The 23,103-nt window shown below is 35.5% G+C and overlaps 2 protein-coding genes across 3 annotated transcripts; both read left to right on the forward strand.

Annotated features, from left to right (window-relative positions):
• Window positions 1–1,144: 1,144 nt before the first annotated feature.
• On the forward strand, window positions 1,145–11,362 carry LOC109033738 (uncharacterized). 2 transcript variants are annotated; one of them, XM_019046493.2, is made up of 3 exons: window positions 1,145–1,612; window positions 4,467–4,532; window positions 6,552–11,362. In XM_019046493.2, the coding sequence occupies exons 1-3, from the start codon at window positions 1,570–1,572 to the stop codon at window positions 7,226–7,228; spliced, it is 786 nt and encodes a 261-aa protein (XP_018902038.1). In that variant the 5' UTR covers window positions 1,145–1,569; the 3' UTR covers window positions 7,229–11,362. The 2 variants fall into 2 exon arrangements, with proteins under 2 accessions (XP_018902038.1, XP_018902039.1); XM_019046494.2 differs by having other exon boundaries at window positions 6,585–11,362.
• A 2,254-nt stretch (window positions 11,363–13,616) lies between these two features.
• On the forward strand, window positions 13,617–22,910 carry LOC109033715 (uncharacterized). The gene is made up of 9 exons (XM_019046447.2): window positions 13,617–14,026; window positions 15,135–15,227; window positions 15,987–16,139; window positions 16,482–16,662; window positions 17,678–17,850; window positions 19,564–19,775; window positions 20,009–20,315; window positions 21,181–21,446; window positions 22,772–22,910. Exons 1-9 carry the CDS (start codon window positions 13,992–13,994, stop codon window positions 22,861–22,863), a joined length of 1,512 nt encoding a protein of 503 aa, XP_018901992.2. The 5' UTR covers window positions 13,617–13,991; the 3' UTR covers window positions 22,864–22,910.
• The last annotated feature ends 193 nt before the right edge of the window (window positions 22,911–23,103 follow it).

Below are 23,103 nucleotides of genomic sequence, written 5' to 3' on the forward strand. Positions count from 1 at the left end.
TTTTGCCTTTTTTCGAATTTTTCCCTGGAATTTTTGCCTTTTTTCGGATTTTTCCCGGAATTAAAGCCATTTTTAGGAATTTTTTATATCTTCATTAGAGGTATTGAGATTAAACTGGACATTTTCTCGCAATGATCATTCTGGAAATGGGGATTCTGTCTTCCAGAATTTCTCGAGTGTCGTATCCGTCTTCCCGCGGTTTTCTACCAAACCTAACCTCAAGAAAGAAAATCATGAAAATGAAAATAATGAAATGAACTGAACAACTGTTCACATCATGTTTTGGTGCTCGTTTCCAAGTAGTTTTTTTTTTGTAAAAAGTTAATTATCAGCGATTCCGTGTTTATTTTTGTCCAAGCCGTACTTATTTTTCTCCTTGTCCTTTTTCTATATTTGTTTGTTCTTTTCATGTAAGAAAATAAATTATTAGAAAATTAAAGCCAATTTATGCATTAAAACCAAAAAATTCCTTTCCTAAACGGATGTGTCAGTCGAGCTTCTTATACTACACACTACACATCCATTGCAGTGACTCTGAAGAAAACAAGTTCAAAGCTGAAAATTTCAAAAGTTGACGTTGCATTTAAATGAAAAAAAAAGTGCTCTGAAAATTTATTAAACAGCAAATATTTTGCTGCTGGGAAAACCTATGTTCCTAAAAAAGAAAAGCTTCAAGTAAATGGACTGATCCATTTAAATGTGCCATTTTTACACCTCTAACGTTAAATCTTCAATTTATATATAATTAAGTAAAATAATTTGCAGAGTTTTCATTCCGGGGAGATGGTCAATTATGTCAATTATTAATTACAATTAATTCCCATTCCTTAATGCGGGCTTTTCAAATGATTTAACTGTTTTATAGGACAGCCGCCCCTTAAAATCACTGTCAGGGCGTCATAATTACGTCCAAACCAGAGTTGAGAAACTGTTCATTTAATATTCATGACGCCCTGACAGTGATTTTAAGGGGCGGCCGTCTTATAAACCGGGTAAACCATTTGAAAACCCGCGTCAGGAATCGGAATTAATTCCGGGCCGATCTCGGAACTTTTTCCCGGAATTTTTGAAAATAATCGGAATAAAATAGTTCCGAATCACGGAATCTTGGGCTGAGCGAGAACGGCAGCACTGAACCGAGCCGAGTTTTGATGTGCCGTCTTTTGTCTTTTCTTCCGAATCCCATTAATTAATTAATGATTCGGACATATTAATCGCGTCAGTTTTTGCATTCGCGTAGTCGCTAGTGAACGCAATCTCATTCGTACCTATACTCACCACTAGTGATCTAGTTTCGGCTATCTTCGCTCAGTAATAAGTAACGTGATTATAACCTCAACTTCAAGCTCTGTCGAAGTTTCTAACTAATTTGCCGATCTTTTTACTTTTCCACTTTTATCACCTCGAACTTTGCGTTTTCTGTTTCGTTGAACTTCGCCGAAGATACTTTTCAAGTCAAACAAAACCTGCAATCCGTTGTTTAATCGGAACTTAGCGGTCTAGGTATGCCCAGCAGCAGCAAAGTCACATCTTCAGTATCCCTGTAATGTTATTTCCCTGTCTGCGAAAATGTCTATTCAGCCGCTGTCTTCCAGGAACAAGTCTGATTATGGTAATATCAAAGTTTTAATTCGCTTCTCAACTGATTAAGTTATCCCCAGTTTTATGCACTTTAATATGGGTGCTGTGGCCGCCGCTCTCTCTGTGGACGGATGTTGGAACTATGTTGCGATGTTGTTCAACCTAACTTAATGCATACATCTCAACTGCTTTTACAATTTCTCAAACTTTATTTATTTGCTGATTTTGATAATGCTCTCAAAGATTGTACCTGATTTGCCTCACAATCTTCATTCCCACTTTAATTACTTACGTTGGAAGGGCCTCCGAGTCTGTGTAGTAAGGGCGACATTTTTAGTCAAACGAAATCTCAAGACATTTTCATTTTTCCCTAATAGATTTCATCAAATAAATCCTACTTATTTCAACCCTGCTCAGTCAGTCTGAAGGGCAAAAATTTTACTGTCTTTTTTCATCCCCTACCATGAGAATTTTACATTTTACTCTGAGATGTCGAAAGGCAACATGTTGAAATTACCTCTAGGTCAGGTAATGATATTCTGTGTTTTTTACTATTGCCATTAAAAGTAACTTGTATTATTATCTAATGAAATTACCCATCTTCGAACCCTTTTCCACAGCAAAATCCAATGCACTAACCCTCTCTTGACGCACCTCGTGATGCTTACTCTGAGAAACTCCAACGATCCGTTTTTATCAGCCCCCCCCCCCCCCCCCTCTCTCTCTTTCTTTCTCATTGGGTATTCTGCAATTTACTGTCCTCAATTCCGGTACTAAGCTACAATGCAGCTTTTCTCATGTCTTTGTGTGAACGTTAAATGATATTTTGTCAACAATTAGAATATTCTTGCTGTGTGCAAGGGACCTACATCTATGATTTTGTTTAATCTGAATAAAGATTAATGTGTTTTTTAAAAAAAATATTTGCAGATAGACTCGGATGGGATGTTAAACATCTTGACAGTATGCAAGAGCACACATTTCCATCAAAGTTGATTATTCTTTGCCGGAGTTACTGAACTTCCAGTTTTTAGCTTCGACACAGAGAATTTTTATTTAGTAGTAAAGTCTAACTGTTGAATAATAAGACATCAAAATATATCATGATTCCTTTGGTGGTCCTGTCAAACATACTGAAGCTGCGAAAAGATGTTTCTCGTAAAGCCATCACCTCTGAATGAGTAATAACAAATGCTGAAAAACATAAATAAAAGCATTCCTCAATATTTAAACCAATCTTGAGCAACAAGAAAATTTTCTTCAGCTTTGAAGACTTACTTTTTGTTTAATCATACTTATTCAACCAGCCTGCAGGCAAAGTATGAATTAAAGCACTGCTCAACATGCTTAATTGTTTTCTCCTCAAAATTTCACAAGGAAAATTTATTGCACATTGAGAAGTCTAGAAATCACCACCTTAACACAACATTTTTCATTTATGTGATCTAAGTTCCATTTTATCTATGTCGAAAACATGTATTAATATTTTGTCCGGGAGTTGAATTCTGAACTTCTTATAGTTTACCTAAATTTTTTTCTTTGCAAGATTTTAAAGAGACGGTAAGTGATGACTCTGCCTAGTGACCTTTTTCAAATGACATCCTTTGCCTAAAAATCAAATTTTTACTTCAACATGGTAACTTAGTAAACTCGGAAATCCCTACAAAATATGATCTGGCAATTTACAATCATTACTAACATAGTTTCATTAACTACTGTTTCTCCAAAATGGTAGGTAGTTGGCGACATGCAACTGGTCAAGAAAATTTCAGTCCTCTCAGTCTTATGGCTCTGAATATTGAGTGTGATAATATTTCATTTTTCCTTGTAGGCATTACACTTTATCACCTCGGTTTTTAATTGTTTGCCCCTGAGCAGCTCATAACCACCAGCAATACAATTATTCCTGCTATCATGAAATCATGCATAAACAGTGTTGTACGCTGGTTTCATCATATTAAAGACGACAGCTTTCACTTTTTATTTTTTTTGTCAGTTTTCAAATGGAAAGTAAATCAACAGCTGTATAGGGGTCGAATTATGGAAGTGTTGCAGTGTGTCCAAATTATCATTTTGAAAATAACATTTCAGTCAAATGTCCGTCACAACGGAGAACAGATAATTCAAGATGTTGGAGTTTTTTTAACCAACGTGCATAAAAAGTTCAGCTTAAAACTGAAATCAGATTAGAGAGAGAAAAAGCTCACACATAAGCAAAATTTTCCCGTAAAGAGATATGCTGTTTGGAGCAACTCTAGTTACGCCCATTCAGGAAGGCAACTGTAGACACGTTTCAGCCTTGTTGGGCCAATCCTCAGTGCAGTGAATGGACGTAACTAGTGTTGCTCCAAATAGCACATCTCTTTGAGGGAAAATTGTGCTTCTGTGTGAGCTTTTTCCCTCTCTAATGTGATTTCAGCTTTAAGCTGAACTTTTTACGCACGTTGGCTAAAAAAACTCCAACATCCTGTCTTACGACCCGTCGTTCACCACAATCGGTTTGTGAACAGATAATTTCTGTTAAAATTTTTCATGTTTGCGGTGAAAAGAGATTATAATTAACTTTTCTCCTGTCATGGTCAAAAATATTTGTGCCTTTCATGAACTCCTCATATTTTGTTAACAAAGTGTAGAGTAATACCTACCTAAATAAATCCTGTAAAAAATTTGCAGAGAAAAAATGAAAACCAATTTTGAATATTACCTCATGGCCCAAGGCCAAGGTTTGCATCTCGGTTCGCAATCTGCAGAATGCGAGATCTGACTTTTTTTTAACTCTAACTGAATTGTTGAATCGTTTCACGAAGTTTCAAAATTGAAATTAATACTTTACACTTGAATCCGTCCACTCTCTGACATCTGCCTCCGTATTTATTTGCTTTCAGAGTTCGTTAGTGTTGATGACGACCTGAGCTCTATCTTCAACACAATGGATGATGAAACGGATCTTGGTAAGACTCTGCTTCCATGAATTATACTTTCAAAAATTGATGTTGTAGTACTCACTGGAGGTATTTCTTGATTCTGGTCAATGGCTTCCCTAAGTGCAGAGATAATAGAGAGAAGTGGTAGCCTACCGCATTTGTTAATCAGTATACAGTATATCAAAATAGACCGAAATGTCAGCCCTTCTCGCAAGTTATTGTGATGTGAAAAAACATTTTTTAATTAGCTGGTTATAGTCCAATGAAATTCCATATTGACGAAGAAACTTCCAAACCATGTATCTTGGTTTGCAACAATGCAGACTTCCTGACATGCTTTATTCTTTAACTGTAGAACTACTCGAGGTCAATTCTTAAGAACATCCATGATTCTTCTCTCTGCAAAGTAAATTTTAAAGAAACTTCTAGGAATGATGTTGATTTGTTCTCATGTTAAAAAGTAAATCAGGAGAAAAGTTTTTAAAACACTGCAAAACTAGATACATTGTTTGAGAGTCTCACTGTCAATAAGTTCGATTTTTTCCAAGTTTTTAGTTAATACTAACACAAGGCTGTTATCTGTTGGAGAATTCTCTATAAATCAGAGCTTCTTGTGTCTTACTTTGCTGTAGCACTGAACCATCGGAGAAATTTAGTTTCCAGATTGCGGTCATTTGATGATTATAATCTTGAGTTTTTGGGTTTTTTATGAATAATCTATCATGACTGTATTATCGATTCCAATTCCAATTCCTGAGCCTTAACATCCTGAAGATAGTAAGATGTTCTCACGCCATGTGATAGTACTAATGAATGATAAAGTTCTGAATGAAAGTATATGAAGTCTTAATACTTACCTATATGTGTTCTGTGATAGTCATAATTTTCTTGGGATGCAGAAAGCCCCAGGCCCAGGTTATCCCCCATTTTCAACCCGGTTCAAAATTTCTTTCCTCTTAAAGCAAAAAAGTAAACTGCATTCTCCAAGGAATTGGACTTTTTATCTTCAAAACTTTTGTCCAAATGAAAATGTGAGAAAGTTCCAACAACCTTCCCTTATTTTGTCCCATTCTCACGGAGTTTCCCAAATTTCTTGCAACTGGTGGCAAATGTGGAAGTAAATAAACCTCTGTTCTCTTTGTTACTAGTCGTTGTCAGTTTCTGCAGCAAATATTTTCTGTAGAATGTGGGGTTAATATTTCACTCATAATAAGACATTGCCTTTTGTCATTTCTCTTAGTGTATGATATCCATAACTTTAAAACAAAAAAAATTGATACTTGATTCAAATGTTTGGAGATTTGGGTCCAATTTTTGGTCAGTTTGAAAATATTTTTAACTTATTTGAAGCTTTACGGTCAAAAATCAAAGAATTTTGCACTTCCAATAACGATATTAGATTTATGAATGCTTAAAAAGGAAGAGAGGAAAATTAGTTTTTTGGGACCTTATGTAAATCTCTTTTTCATTTGCTGAAAGAATAAGTAAAACACAAGCTAAAAACTTTACAGTTGCTGATCTAACTGCAAGTTGTAAACCTAGGTTTCTTTTTATTTTATTTTAGGGCTTGTAAAATAGATTTTTAATCTACAACAGCCCCGTTTTATTTTCTTTTTCTTTATTTTTCAGCCTGTATAACATATAATAGATGTAAATGCAGAAAAAGAGGGACAGAGGGTTAAACAACTGAGCTTGAAACCATAGGACATAAACTCTTTGAACAAAGTTTCTTTCTTCATTTTTCAAGTCCATTTACTTACCTACTGAAAAGTCGTTTTTACCCTCTCGACTTGATATATTTTCTTCTCAGCCCTAATTTTTTGATAGCTCACCATTAAAAGTCCTGGTTGTGAAGGCTGTAATGAAAATAATTTATGAAAGTACCTAATTAAATTTAGGTAGTGCTAAATTCTTTCTTAAAATGTGTTCTTTCCCCTTCTTTGGTGTTCTTCAGCTCAGGTAAATCTCTCTGACTACACTGTTTTGTGATTTTTTTTTTGTCAAGTCCTCTCGTTCATTGTTTTTTTTTTTGGTTTTTTTTTCAAGTGCGTTTCTCTGATGATTTGTCTCCATGCTCAGGTGTTGGACTCAGCGTAACGTGTTCAACATCTATGGATGAGTGTTACGATGTGGATGTAGAAAGCACGGACGAACCTTCTGCCTCGACATCTTCCCTCTCATTCGGAATGGATTCTTTCAACCTGAAGGGACAATCCTCTCCGGTCTCCATGTTTTATCCTCAAATATCGAGCTACGATATTCACCCTTTGCTATTGAATAATCGCCGCTCTTCTGACGGAGAAGATGATGATATTGACAATGATGAGCCATTAATTACTGATTCGGACTCTGTCCTCGTTTTGCCCGATCACCACTTACTTATGGAGCCTGTGCGGCACAAAAACAAGCACAAACAGAAATCAGCCAAGCGAAAAAACACAAGCAGCACATCATCCCTGTTTGTCTCGGTGAATCAGTCGGATGAGGTAGACACAAGCGACTATTCCAATAGCAAAGCTCGCAAAGCCTTTTATTGTCGTGCATGTGCAAAAGCATTCAAATTTCAAACATCTCTTTTACGTCATAACAATAAGGTACACATCAGTAAATATCAGTGTCCAACTTGTAGCAGAGTCTTTTCTCGTCAAGCTTATTTAGATGTACATACTTCAAAGCAAGGAAGCTCTTGTTTTCTTGGCAACTACTCCAAGAATCATAAGTAGAGAATTCATATCTAATTTGGTGAAGTATGTAACTGGATTACGCTATTCATAATTGTTATCATAGAGCTCTTTTTGGGGGCTCCTTACTGTTTCTCTCTGATCCTTTTCTTTTCATAAAGTTTTTTCATCTACCCAGTCACATTCAAAATTATCATGATTATCATTTCTTTTTCTCGTTATGTCACATTATACTCTCCCATCAGTCACTGTCTCTCTGATCTGTTGTATAATTCTTCATTTAATTTAAGTACTCATCATGGTATGTTCTACAGAAGTCAAAAAGTAACAACCTTCAATTTTCGTCTGAAGTAAATAAATGTCTTTATCATTTTAAGTAATTTTATTACTTGCAATTCAATTTTTTTCCATCAATTCACGAGCTATTGGTTAGCTTTTCCAATTCAGGATCAGGAAAATTATGGTTGGATATTGATTATCGTATGTTCAGCCTGCAGCAGGATTTATGATGGCATCTTGGTAAAGATCAGTTGCTCAATAATTTTTTAATTTTGAGTACAGTTGCTCCAGCACAGGTGCCATTTTAGCTTCTCATTTTAAGTCAAGATGCGAACATTGTTGCAGATAGCTTTTTTGGTTTATTTTTTCAAGTCAGATTTTGCCCCAGCCTGAGAACAAGTTCAAAACTTATCCTAAAAATTTTCAAAATAGGGATGGAGTAGGAAAATTTTGATCTCCAACATATAATGCAAAATTAAAATTACATTAGGTACTTTTATTTAAATTCTCTAAAAATGGTTGGCATTTCATCGATTTCGGCAGAATTATTTGGCAAAATTAAAATGAGTTTATGACAAAACTCAACTTCCTAAATTTCAAAGATGCAAGCAATTCTAACTCAAAATACTGGGGCTGGATTATACCTTGCAAAAATTAGCTGTATTTTGCTCAGAAAGATAGGACTGATAAAGCAACAGTACTTTGTGAGGAAGCCTTCTTATAATTCACTGATTTTACAATTGAAATCTCAGTCGAATGGAAGGAAGAGACATTTTAGGAAAAATATCAATGTTCGTGAGTGTGAATAAATCTTATTTCAAAGTAAACTTGGCGAAAATATTGATCTCATGAAGTCAGTTTTAACCCTTGCAACATCTGTTTAAACTTTCCACAGGGTGATCCTAAAATCCTGCACCATCCCTTTAACCCCCAAGGCTCTTGTCCTTTTTAGGGTGGTTCCTTTAAAATTTCAGTGGTTTATTAAAGTTGTTCCCTTTGACTGAGAACTACTCACTAAATCTTAAGTCTCCATCTCGATGTCTTCAGAGGCTACCGGAGCAATGCCTGGTGCTGGTTGTGTGGGACTTTGGCATCACCCCGTGTAGCCATGGAACTTAGTGTATTAGTATATATATTTTCCGAAGGCAAATACACTACTTGAGTTTCAAACTGGTTTTTCATGTGTTTTCAACTGAGACCTTCCACTTATATATGGCTGGTCCCCTCCGTCGCAAGTTGTAGTTTAATGAGGAAAATATCACTATATTTTGTCATTACCTTTATTTCAAACTTTGTGAACGAACCGTTAAATACCTCTAAAAAATTTATAACCATATTTAAAACAAAACAAGCAGAAAGGAATCCAAAACATTATAAAGTTGCTAAGATTTCATGACTTTTTATCTTGCAGGAAAGACTGAAACAGGATGACAAATTCTTAAATAATCCGATGATAAAATTTAGAAAAGTCAAATAATTTTTTTTAACGGAGTAAAGTCAGAGGGAAAGCTCGGAAACTTTACTATCAAAGTGAATTTCAATCTGCAATAGTAAATTTTCTTTCTGTACTTTCGGAATTAATATTTTCGTTAATTATTATTTTCAGGTTCATTCACCTGCAAGCTTTAAGTTAATTTTAAAATAAGAAGGAAGTGTTAAATTGCCCTCTGTGATGTCTTTATCCGTCAGTCATCCATTCAATTGAAAAGAGAAGCTGCTGCCCCTGGGTTTTTGAATTTTTTTTCTTCTTCAGTGATTTAGTCATACAATTTTAGCAATATTGCAATGTGATCGATCCTTCCTGTCTGACTTGGTCCATCTTAAATATGTAATAACTATCAAGTCAGAAACCAGATACCACTTGCTCTCATCCAAAAACCACAATACATTTACTAAAATAAGGAATTTTTTATTGCTTATCAATTGACAACTCCTAAAGGTCAATCTTTCATATTTATCTTTATAATTTTCCAAATTTGTAAAATGGACTAAGGCAGGTTATCTCAGATAATCCATTTGTCTGCAGCTTCCTTTGTTTAATAAGGTTTAAACAAGATCAATTCCCACTCTTAGATTTATTTTCTGATTGTTTCCTCTCTATTTTCAATTGCAGCAAATTCAAAAAGTGGTATTTGTCCTACTTTGAAAATTGAAAATCAAATGAAAGGTGTCATCCCTATTTGCTCACAATGAATTTACTTCTCGTCACCGTTTCTTAAAAGTTTGCTTCCAATGTGAATTTTCTATCTTAATCCACTCTATTTCTTATTCTATTATTTTTTCTTTTTGGTCAATGTTGTCAATTATTCTCATGGTCCAAATCTAGTAATCTTATCCTAATGTAAATCTTTGTCCGTAAATCAGTTAGACTTTCTGGTAATAGAACAGTGAATGATGTTGTGACTGAAGCTTTTATGATTCATACTTGAGAGCGTTTTTTTTTGTTTGTTTTTTTTTTTCTTTTTTTTTTTTTTGTAAAACGAAAGTTTCATGAAGAACGAATATGAAGTCAATGCTTTTTGTAATTTTTCCAGTAAATAGTTTAAGAACCCCCTTCTGCAGCACCTGCAATAAGATGATGGTGGGCGAGAGAAAAGAACTTACACTGTCGCAAACAGTCTGCCAGCATTTATTTTCATGTCTGACTTTTCTCAAATTGTGAAGTTCGACTCAATTTCCTTCAACATTTTCAAAAATTTTAAGTTTCATCCATGAAGCAAAGGAAGAGAAAAAAGAAATTTTGCAATTATGATACTTTTTTGTCCTTTCCACTGTCAACGTAAAAAAGTCCACATCACATGATAAGCGAACAGAACAATGGTAAAGCACAAGTATACCAGAATCTTTTGTAGACTTCCCACATGTTTCTCATCAGTAAAATTATCAAAAGCTAAAAATATATAACTCTACTAAACTCAGCAGGTATTTGTTTTTATATCAAATGCAAACAAGTATTTGTCAAAAATGTTGCTTCTTGGGCAGAGTTTACTGAAAGAGAAACAAACGATAACAGATGAATATAGCTTTGAAATTTAATCCCCTCATAAGGCACAATGTAGAAAACCAGCAACAAGTCAAATTTTTGGTAGAATAAAAGATGCCTCTAAATGCGCTCAACTTTTTTGAGATCGTCTTTAGAAACCTCTTTGACGGTTTTGTCCGTGCGCGATTGATTTAACAAACCTTCAGCACAAGGAGTGTTGATGATTTTCAGTTCCAAGATGTCAGTGTGGATTAAAACAATGCCGCAATAAAAGATGAGCTTGCAACAAATAGCTTTCAGTAACCTTTCAAACTTTTATTAGGTAGCTTATATCCTGCTTTTGTCTCGTTGGTTTTTTTGTGTGTTTCTCTCAAGTATTTTAATGATCCAGCACGAGTTTCTCTATGAAAAACTCTACATCTAACCCAAAGCAAGTGTAGAAACAGTGATGGTGCACTTGTATGTATGTATAAAGCCTTTTCTGCCACTGGTCAGTGAGTGATTGGACAGAGAGATCAGTATAAGTCCTTTTTCTTGGTTTGATTTGGAAATATCCATTTTTAACTCTCTAAATGTTTCAAATGGTCTTCTTCCTTGAAAACATGCCTGTAATTAGTGTACTACTCAAATTAATCTTCGGATTGTAAAGCAGGACTGTCGTAAAGATCTTGGATGATGTTCAAGTTCTGTCAGTTCATTTTGGGTTTTGGGACCGTCTTAAGTCCTGAATGTCTAGGTTTGAAGAATAAGAGTATTCATCAAAAATGAATAGGTTTCATCCTTTATCATCTTAATTTTATGGAAGCAAAAGTTTTATGTTAATTTTTCTGAACCTCTCTCTCTCTCTTAGTTTTTCATGAATTCTCCTGTTTTTATTAACAATTTTCCGTCAATAAAGAATTTAAGTGTTAAAATTTTTTTATTTATTTTCATCACTGCAAAATATGCATTTTAGGAAAAATCATGGAAATTTTCTAGAATGTAGGAATAAGAACTTCCCGTGTTCAAATAACGCTTCAGGAGCTGCAGGAAAAATAATTCTGAAACCAAATTTTCAAATCAAATACTTTTGGCCGTTCAAACCTGAGTTAGTTTAAAAAGAAACTCTTTTCTAGGGGTGATTTTTTCTATAATCTGTTAAAATTGATTTGAATATCGTTTTCAATTTTTGAATATTTTTCAGGAAATGAGTTTAAAAATAGAATACCAAAAAGCATTGAATAATAATAATAATAATATATTTTTATTTGTAAATGCACATTTTTCAACAGCTAGAACAAATATCGACGGTGAAAGTCGGCAATCACATAACTCGTTTGTGCTGTCTGAAAATCTCCGTCTCTACATCATTTTTTTAAAGGAGAACAAATTGATATTATTTCTTGAAGTTTTTGCAGAATTTTCTTCGCATTGAGAAGAAAAATGATGACAGTTTTCAAGAATTGCCGTTGAGTAGTTTTCCATTTAAAATATAAAGTATGACAGGAAGTCTACGACGTCGCAAACCGAGTTATGTGATTGCCGACTTTCACTGTCGAAATATGCCAGGGTTAGTGAGGATAGAAGAAGAAAAAAGAAAAGACAGGAAAAGAGGAATACAGATTTTTAAACAAGGGCTTATGCTAAATACTCCTAATAATAAGACAAGTTACACCTGCCTTCGACAGGCAGGTAAGGAGGAATAACAAACAATTCAACTTTTGGCCAAAGTGAAAATTAGCTCAAAATCGTTTTACCATAATTGCCTCCAAATACCGCCTGGAGAATTGAAAAATCAAAAGTTTTAAATTGCACTTTTGTGAATGTGTCTCCCAATGAAATCAAAATCAGAAGTATTCCTCAGTACTCTGACTCTCTCATTCAATAAGCAATTTATATTCAGTTTGCTGTCTACAGCAAGAATGCCTCGAAATACATTTTGAGTATACTCCTACCCTCTTACTTTTTTCCTTTAAGTAACGTTCTTTTAATTTTTTTTTTCATGTCTCGTAGCACTAGCTGGAATTCAACATTTTCTGCTAATTTTTGGAATGCCTGGTGAAGTTTATGTCTTTAGAGACTTAATTATAGTGTGGAAGCATAGTCCCAAGGCATTCGCAGTTTTCTTGTTGATAGGCGAAAATCATGTTGGAAAAAAGTTAGGAGTTATGCCATTCTTGCTGCAGTAAGTAAATCAGCAAGAGACAAGGCTGGCTCACTTTAAAAAGCAACTCAAATCCTAAGGGTATGATGCAAAAGATCTTCATGTTCAGTAGTCGGTTACTTCCATGCCATTCTGAATCCATTGCCCTGATTATTCACTGTTCTTGACTCTTTTCATTTGCAAACTTTACTTGCGTTCGAATACAGATCATTGTTACCAGTTACCCAACAAATGCAACAACAGGCAGGTATCAGTATATTACATCTCTACTGATGGTGCAGAAATATATATCCTAATCGGTGATCAAGAGGCCTGAATATCATTTTTGATTTCATTTCATTTTCCCTATTCACATTAAAATCATTCCGAGGTATAACGTCAAAGGACGGTCATAAGATTTAGGTCAATATTATTTTCAATCTGAAAGATGCTACTTCTGTTTTCTCTTTGGATACTTTTGACAGCCCAAGGAATTTTTTATTTTTTTTAATTGCCTTTTTTCGTAGTACAGGAGAGTCAATGAACTTTATACTTCTTTTGAAACTTGTTCACACCTCAGGAAGCTATAAGCTCTAGGTAAAGCTGTAATAAAAGCAAGAAGTCTAAGTTTTATATATGGTATAGTCAAGAAGTCTAAGTTTTATATATGGTATAGTTCTTAATTCTGGAGTGTATTAACTTTAACCTAAGTGCCCAAGTCTCGATGTAAATCACCATCCAGTGGCCAGAAAGTAATATTGGAAACTTCAAATGCTTTTTCTCGAAACGCGATTTTTCGGTAGGGTATGGGCTTCGTTCCCGTGAAGCTCCTTAATTATGTCAGCAGTAAATATATTTTCAATAGTTTTTACTTTACTCTTTTTTCAAACAAAATCAGGGCAGCGCCAACGCCCTGCCCGCGTATTTGAATTCATGCGTTTTTTAGCGGCAAAACTCTCTTCCTTCTCAGGCTTTTTCATTGGTCTATCGATGATACCAACCACCAATGACGGTCTTCCTTTCGCTGACATCTACTTCCGGTTCCGGTTGTATGTAAACAATAAACATCATCGGCTTTTGTTTTTTTATCAACTTATTTGGGATTCCGGGATGATATTGTGAAAAGAGTCACTTTTTCAAAGCTCGAAATAGGGAATCTTTTAAGATCCTAATTCTCTTAGTTCAAATTGTCTTTAGCGAGCATTGTTTTTGTTTTCAAAGCCTCTCTCTGATATCGGGATGTTCTAAATGTAAAGTTAGGTTAGTTCGAAACAACATGATCACACACGCACACGTGGGTACTGTTTAGTTCCTAGCGATCAACAATAAATCCTTTCTGTTTAAGCCGGAATCTTCAAAATTACCAATGATCGTCACCGCCTCCTGAAATCAGCAATCTTCCTTCCACTCTGAGGGTCAAAATGGATAACAAACGCATTGTGCCATGGTTCTCCATGTAAGTAATTCTGTACCTTGGTGCATTGTTTGAAAATTCTACTCATCATAAGAAAAATAATAATGAGCCGTCTTGCTGCAAAACAGCACTATGGTTTAAAAAATCCCTGATTTGTAATGAAGGTTTTCTGCGTTCGCCCAAATGCCAACATTTTTACGAATCCATGTAGGAATTTAGGTGTGTTGTTGAAGTCGTCTGATTCTGTTTGGTTCCTCTGTTTACTGACGCAACCGAACCGGCCATTTACCTCCTAAGATTCTTGAGTTTTTTGTAGAAATGTTAGGCTTTTACATGTAAATACTAGTCATGGGGTATTTCTAACGAAGTCCAACAATGCGGACTGTGTGGAATCGGGTAATTCCATTCTCAAATGGTCCCAAACAATTAACTTCGACAATGTAGCTTTTGATTTTCTGTCAAGTGTACGCCAGTGCTGTTCCAGCACTGCACTGATCTTTTCAGCTATCTGAAGTTGGCTCTTAAGTGTTGTCTGTACTTACTAACTCGGTACGATGCCCAAGATCCGGATGGTGATGACAAGGAGAACTATAAGAAAGAACTGTGAATAGAACAAAAAAAGTTTAACAGATTACTTGAGCTTGCTCATCATCTATTGAGATAATAACTGAAGTCAAAAAGATGTTGAATGAACGAGTCTTATTTGACCAAGACAACAGAGCTGTGATTTCAAGAGAATCTCCAGACATTCTTATTCAAAGCGGTGTTAGTATTTACCTACCGCTAATATTTTTTCGATTCCTCACTCTAAAAAACACCTCCCACAATGTTGATCAATCGGAAAAGAGCCCTTGGCCTTCAGCATCATTCTGCCATGACAGCAAAGAGAGCAGTAAGTTCATTCTGAAATGAACCTCGAGACTGATTATGACATGTGCTAACCAAGGCCCATACAGAAACGCTCTTACCTACTGCTCTCTTCACCATCACGGCAGCATTATTACCTGACGCAGTGTTGAGGCAGCTATTTAGAAGCCCTCTGTCAAGGAGCACAGCCACCACTGGCCATTAATTTGTTAACTGTTACTCCTACTAGGATGGAATTGTTTGTCAAAGCTAAATATTTTAACTCTCCTCCCTTCTCTTTCAGGGATGAATGGAAATATGTACGAGAATTACTCTACTCGAGTGAATTGTCAGATCTTGAAAAAGGGTACCAAATCCTTCAAGTTTGGAAAGTGAGGTTTGTTTGTTTTCATGTCTAGTTTACAACTGTTCATTTACTTCTTTCTCACTAACACTTTAAAACACTCACGTAGGGCACGAGGGCCATAGTCATAATCTATGTGTCCTACTTTTTTGAACCCGTCAATCCATGGTAAAATTTTAAGAATTTTACTCATAAAGTATCCTATTTGTGAAAGAAAGTTCACTCCCTGGACCAACTAGAACAGTTGATGATAATCTTCTAAGTACGAAAAAAGAACGTACTTGGTTTTATGAATATGGCTTTCAGTAATTACCTCTTGATAAAGCTGTAATTGGCTGTTTGTAAAGTCATATCTAGTCCCCAAGGAAAATGTTATTCAAATTGCAAGAAAGGAAGCCAAGCAACTTTTATTTAAGTTCTGAACAAGTCTTATTCTCTGTGAAGCGGAGCTGCAAGAAACCCTCACACTGTATAAGATTCAAATAATTTTTTGTGTAAAGCAGTATCACTTAAAAATAGCTGTGTTTAAGACAGCCTCCTCGGCCAAACAGTTCATGAGATGAATCTCACAAATCGATGGGGTGGGGAGACCAAAATATTCCAGGTTTAAGTTGTTGAGTGATACTACTTAGCATGGAAAAATGATTCGTTCTGACGGTTGTTGTATGCGTCAGATCAGGTGCCCTGGAATGGCCTTCCTTGTTTCCATGGCTTTTTTGCAAACTTTGTAAAGTATAAGCTTGTAGAAATGAATACTTTTTAGCAGCAAGTAATAAAGTTGTTCTTTTTCAGATGTCCTATTCTTCCTGTTGGTGTAGAATGCACAATGGAAATTGTGAAAGTTATGCTTGAAGACAAGATAGCAAGTGCTCAAAATGCGGCTGGTGGCAAAGTTTGTTCTCAAGTCTATTCCTTAGAACCAATTTACACCAGTGTAATAATGAGGTATAACAAGAATCATCTATTTTTTTGTTGGTTTATTTTTTTTAAGTTCGGGCCCACAAAGAAGCCGTGTTGTTAGCTTGTAGACCAATTAAAGTTAACTGCCTCCAAGTCAAACTGTACAGGGACCAGATTTTTAGTTCGAGATAGAGAGAAATTCCACTTGGAGGGCTTTTTGTTCTCATGAAAAATTCGACAAGACCTTAAAAAAGTTTGCCTCATAGGAAGTTGACTGTATCGGAGTTTTTTTCCTAGTGATAGAACAAAATATTTTTTTATATTCAAGTACAATATTGCTTAATTTACCAATTGATGTGATTGTTTTCATTGTCATTTCTGTGCAAGGTCCCTCAATTTCATCACTGAACTTAAAAGCGCAGAAGTGTCGACAATGTACAGAGCGGCCAGTGAACTCAACATTCCGGATTGGATTGTCAACATACGCCATGATGCTGCTCATGGGAGAGCCTTCCCTCCTTTGTATTTATTACAATCTGCAATTGAATTCATATTCAACTGGCTTCAAGTAAGATTCGGAATCCAAGATTGAACTTTAAAACTTCTGTCCATTTTCATATTTTGTAGGAAACTAGCAAGTTTTACGCAAAAAGTAGAGAGACATTGAAATGTTAATGAATGAAAACGATTATAAATCTATTGCAAAGGCTGCACAGGAGTATTCCAAACTAAGAGGGAAGTCATTTTACTCATTTGCTTGCGTTATTTTTGAGAGCAAATAGGTCTTGCTCCCGTCTTCTTTGCGTGACCTTAAAGATCTACTACTCTCTAAATATTAAGTGGCCTAAACGTGAATAGCTCAAGGGTTTTGAACATTGGAGTGTCATAATTTTAACATGAAAATTGTGTAGCAGTACGAACAAAATATTTGTAGTGGATTATGAGGAAGGATAAAATATTATGGACTAATACATACATGTCTCCTCATCAAAATTGTATATTGATTGTGAAACTGCAGAAACATGTATCTCGGTTTGCGGCGTTGCAGACTTCCTGTCATCTTTTATTCTCTACATTAAAGTTACTGATTGCCTTTTTTTTGAAAATTACAGTGATTTTTCTTCTCTGTGTTAAGAATTTTCTGTAAAAACTTCTAGCTATGATGTTGGTTCGGTCTCCTTTTAAGGAATAAAATAGGAGGGAAAGTTTCGAAACATCATAACCAAGGTTCGCATTTTTGCAGTTTCACCACCGGTATGGAACATAAAGAGAACATCATAGAATATATAGCAACCAGAAAAAAAGGGGAATTGAGGAGCTAAAATTGGTCAAGAAGAAGGCAGGGAGAGGAAGTGCATAACAGGGAGAATCACGAGTAACCAAGCAAGACTGATTTTTTGCATAACTTCATGGAGCTTCAATACTTAGTCCCGATCAATGATACGAATGGGGAAAGAAAGGGGGTAAGACATGAGCTATGAGGCTAAGAATAGTTTTATTTTAGTTTTTTAATCAGAGAAATTTTTCTCCCTCCAATTTCGTCTGAATGTTTTCACATTATTTTTCTGATGTCAAAATTTTAGGAAAACTACTGGGCAGACGAAGCTGACATTTCTCAAGGGTACTCAGTTCCAGAAGAAGGTGAAAAAGGCTGGGAGGAGAAGCTAGCCAATCTAATTCAACACTACGTTAGTATCAGTAAACTTTGTCAGTCAGGCGTCTCAACGTTAGACCAACTACATTCTTCACCAGAAGGGTAAGAATATTAAATATTTAAGTATGAGCACACAAATATTCTAGCACAAGGAAAGACTTTTAAAAGACAATCCAGACTGTTCAAGTGAACACTCAAAAAGTGAAATACTGCTCATTTGATAAATTAACCATCATTCCAAGATATGACTGTATCCAGAATTCCAAAATAAACTGTTTCAACTCGAGTTTTGAAGGTTTTGCAATGAAGCTGTCGCATGAATCAGGAATTTGCGATCTAAGCGCAGATTTCTGCGTAAAATGTTGTGAGAAACATGGTGGTACCTCTGGTTTTCTCTGAAATCAACTCCGAAGCTCTCGAAGTTGTGGCTGTAATGGAGGGGATATCCCATGCTACCCTGAGAGTCCACTTCTATATCAAGATGAACTATTCATGCAAAGACAGGTAACAAATACATTTACATGGTTGCTGCATTAGAAGACTCCAAAATTGAAAACATAGCAGCAACCCTGCTGAGTATTTGTTCCCTATCTTTCTATAGAAAGTTTGTCTTGATATAGAGGTGGACTCTCAGGGTAGTGTGGGATATCCCCTCCATTACGACCTTATCTTTAAGATTTTTTTTCAGCTTTGGAATTGTTTTCAGAGAAAACCAGTGACACCATAGTGTTTTTCGCAAAATTTTACGTAGTCATTGGTGTTTAAACCGCAAATTCCTGACACATGCTAGAGCTCCATTGCAAATCTCCACAAAATTTTCCAAAAATTTCCAAACTCCAGTTTTCACCTTCCTAACCCCCTGTCCTTTATCAAAAGAAAGAAATATTGTCTTTCATGGCTCCTCATTTTTCTTGTATATTTCTATTCATTCCTTTTTCTATTGTGAACTCCATTACTATATCAATAGGTATCAAAATAATCAAGAATCATCGTATATTCTACAAGTATCCCAAAAAAAATGTTTATATACATAGTTACAAAAGTGAGGAAAAATTAAGACTAAATGATCACAGGAACAAACAAAATTACATGGCAGTGCCGGGAATTCTGCCTTGGAGACTCCACTGACTGAAAGCGATGCTGCAACCCAGTAAGCTGTTGGGGGCTGTAACCGCAGGAGCATTATTTTGCCTCTTCAACAAGCACTTTTGGCCAAGTTTTGATGCAAATTTTTTGGATACTCTGGAATCCATATGCCAAAACATTAAAAAAGTGGTCCAATAATTTTGTGTTAAAAAACTTTTTCCCATACTCCAATCAAAATCCAGGTACATAACATGCCTTTTTCCTCTCGGTAAATTTTAACTTCCACTAAAGTCCTGTCACAATTCATGAAAAATCTCATAACCAGAGACCAGGAGCCAATTATAATTTACCTAACTCTCGCAAGAAATGATGGCTTAGATCTGTGTTACCAATGCTGCCATTTTGCACTGTGAGTGATAGGAATGTATTTAGCAGTGTGAAGTATGTACTTACATCAATCAAGGAATTAAAACTCCCTCTTCTTTTTTTTTTACTCCTCACAAAAGCCTCGACCCTTTTTGATTATATCTTATGATTTTTATGACATCTTTAGAAGTCTGGATGGAGAAGGAAGGTTTAAAGCCGAAGGCACTCAGTGTTTAGAGGGATGTCAAATACAGCACTGTGAAGTGTTAAAGGGTGAAAATACTATAAAATTTACTTTGTGTAGTATATGGAAAGCCCTTCAACTCAAATTTTACTCATGTTGGTTTAATTTTATCTCTACAGAAAAGCTTTGCTCAAGAAGCTAGATGAGGATGGCCTGCTCAAATCTTTTCAACTCGCAGATACTGATTTTATCCTATTAACTGACGTTCGTCAGAAATTTTCAAGAAGACTGCAGCGTATAATTGAGCAAAAGTCTTCTAAGTCCAAAAACGATGAAGTTTTAATTAATATCTTTACTGTAGAGGCTACAAATATGCTGTCAGGTTCCGAAGGTAAGTGCCTTTTACTTTTCTTATTACAGAAATATATGTCTCCCTTTTTAGTCTGTATTTCAGAGTCTGCTAAATATTGACACACTCTCTCGCCATAGTTTTTTTACTTCATATTGATCACATGACCTCGAAATTTAGTAAAAAATGGTGAGTGGAAAAAATATTGCCTACTGTATGTAAAATATTTTCTTTTTCATTTTTATCTTAGAAGCCTTTATTCTCACTGTTCACAGATGGTTCTCTTCCCAGAGAATGGGTGGAAATATGGTGGCAAATACTGAAGCATCTCTCAAGAAACACTGTATACAACTTAGTCTTAGCCTTGAAAGACCTAGCAAATGCTGATGAAGGTAGCCGTGGAAAAATGGCAGCCTATTGGCTATCAGAGTTTTTCTCAGTATTTAAAAATAGCGCAAATCCAGTGTCATCTGATATTGAAACTCTGAATCCAAATCAGCTTCCGGACAAGAGTAAACTTCAGCTGCTAGTGGAGAATGTTTGCCTAAATCCCAGTAAAACAACCGTTCATTATCTTCCGAGGTCAGTTTTATCTCTTTTTTTAAGTTTAATTGTAATGGTCAAGATGTCTGAAGGACCAGAAAGCAAAAGGATCAGGGGATAAATTTTACAAAAAAAAAACAGGTATTAGAAAATAACACTTGAAAAGACTGAATACATCCTCTGGCTCGATTCTCCTCTGTTTTTGGAGTTTGTGGAACTGTTGAAAGAGAAAGTCTGGAAAATCGTAGCTTTGGGAAGGACAACTGAGGACCTCTATATTCATATAGTATCATTTTATATTGAAAATGTCGCCATTTCTTATGCTTATTCGCTAGTGTTCATTAAAGAACGTATTTATAGTTAAGGAATAACGTATGTACCATTAGGTTTCTTATGCACATAAGTGTTTTTTCAGATGATTCAAAATTTGTAGTCTCAAATCGCAAAATGATATAGTCGACGAATCTTAATTAATCTGTTAAGGGGAAAAAATAGGAAAAAGTCAGAAGATAAGTATTATTCTGATGCTGAAAACTCTAAGAGGCAATGGTAAGGAAATCTTTTTTCATCTTGATCTGGGTTTTGGTCAACAGAAACCATTTTAAAGTTCTCAATTTCCACTTTGCAATTTCTGTGGCTGAGAGTACCCTATTGTTTTCCTAGTCGAGACATCGTCCAACTAAAAATGGTAGTCATAACTTTGATTCTTTTTTTTCGTTTTTTCTATTCTTTACAATTTAAAGCACTTCAAAAGCAAAATATTTGTAATAAACCATTTTAAGGCAGTGGTAGCAATATTGCAATATTTCCAGGTTTTTTTTTTTTTTTTTTTGTAACCAAAGTTTGTTTTACCATTGATAGTCAATAATATGTAATGGTGAATATTTTTCTCCTCCAACCCTAGGCTGCTGGATTTACGAGAGCCCAAGTTAGACCGTAAGAAGAGAAAATTGATAATTGAACTTCACAAAATATACTTGGGGAAAAAAATCAGCAGTGCTGAGGACAATGAGGTTGTCAAGTCTATAGAAAATCTCTTCAATGAGCCTCACAATGCGGTATTAAACGGAACAGATGAAGAAAACAGGGAGATGTTGATGGAAGAAGAAGAGGAAGTTCCTGCTCCAGAATCACAGCCTGGTCCATTTGGAATATGGAGTCGTGCTCAAGGTAAGGTTTGATTTAGTATAGGTTAGATCCTGCCATTTGCCAACAGTTCCCATAGTTGGATAATTGGCTTTAGCAGGTTGTGTTTTTGGTAGGCTAGTCGAACGAAAAATCTGATGAAGTGTTCATCATTGGGAAAGCATTATGTGAGTATTAATATGTATAAGTCACAAAATTTTGTCTCCAAAATCATCTCCTAAAAGCTCACAAAAAAGCTGTGAGTACTGTAATTATTTTACCATAGAAATACTTACGTTAGAACCAATTGAAAATTAAGAAAGATGCTTTCAACAGTTTCAACTTTCCGTATTTACTCACGTATGGTACATTTTGGATTTCAAATGAAGGGTGCGTACGATACACGGGTATTGTCCTAAGATTAGATACCCCCGTTTTTTGTTTTTTTCCAAGGACCCCAAAATTTGGGTTGGGTACGACATGCGGGTAAATACAGTAGGTAATTGTAAGGCCTTAAAAAAGGATTTTTCTCTTGAACATTTCTGATAGACTGATCGAGAGACTAAAATTTTGGGTATTCCATAGTGATCACCCTGCAGGATAAACTTTATCTCGCATTGATACCAAGACAAATTGCGGAATTTAACCTTTACAATTCACCTGAAAGTCTGCAAAAATGAATTGCAGATTATTCTGAAATTTATGAAGCAGAATAGGTTGGAGCGCCAGTGAGTTTTCTTCTTTTTCCAGAGGAGAAAGAAAGAGTCACAGAAAGAGCAGAAAGTAAAAACGCAAAATATTGTAATCTGTATGTAGAATACTATTTAACTTTCCCAGACTAACTCCTTGTTAGGCCATGATCATGGTCCGTCCAGCCTCAACAAGAAAAAATCAAGCGCTTTTCACAACCTTCGTCATTATTTTTTTCTAAGCCCACAGCTTTCTCCCATAATCACAGGTCCGAATACGGAATTTTGAAAGCAGATCGCATTCCTTTTTGAAAGTGGGATGTCTTTCTAAATTATCTATTTGACATCAAGTGTTCTGCTTTTTCTCGAAACAGCGTGCCATCAACGCTGAAAATCAGTAAATAGAAAAATTCAAACACTTTTCTTACATCTTCTAAGAAATCAAGCCTTTCAAGGCTGCATGAACCGTGATGATGACTAATGTATGTACTTTTGATTACCTAGTTCTTTGAACATCCTCATCAAATGAGGATTTTCATTGGGAAAAAGTTTTTTCAGGCCTCTCTTATAATGTAAGATTCTATTTTGCAAAAATTCCCATCATCATTTATTTTAATTTTGGAAGGAACTGTATGAGTATTCCATAATCTTTTTCTGCTCATCTTCCCATCTATTTCTCAGGTGATTTTGGATGGAATGCTTGTCCTATCGGAGTCGTACCCTGGCAAAGACAACGCACACTTCCTGACTGGTCAATGCTCGCTTCACTGTGATTTCAAAACAATGATTGTTTTTTTTCATTGTCCTCTGCCCCCCCCCCTCCAATAAAACTTCTTTGCCTGTTTTTTTTATTATTGTGAGTTTTCAGCCTTGGTTACTCCAACATTATTTTCATGAATCTCAAAGTCACACAGGTGTTATGGACGGAAAATGACTGATGGATGAAAGGAAGCTGTCCTTTGCTTTTAATATTAAGCAGGACATCAAATCGTCACCCTCTTGCCGAAGTTGGC

Source organism: Bemisia tabaci, chromosome 2 (assembly GCF_918797505.1).
Source record: "Bemisia tabaci chromosome 2, PGI_BMITA_v3".
NCBI classification, from domain to species: domain Eukaryota; kingdom Metazoa; phylum Arthropoda; class Insecta; order Hemiptera; family Aleyrodidae; genus Bemisia; species Bemisia tabaci.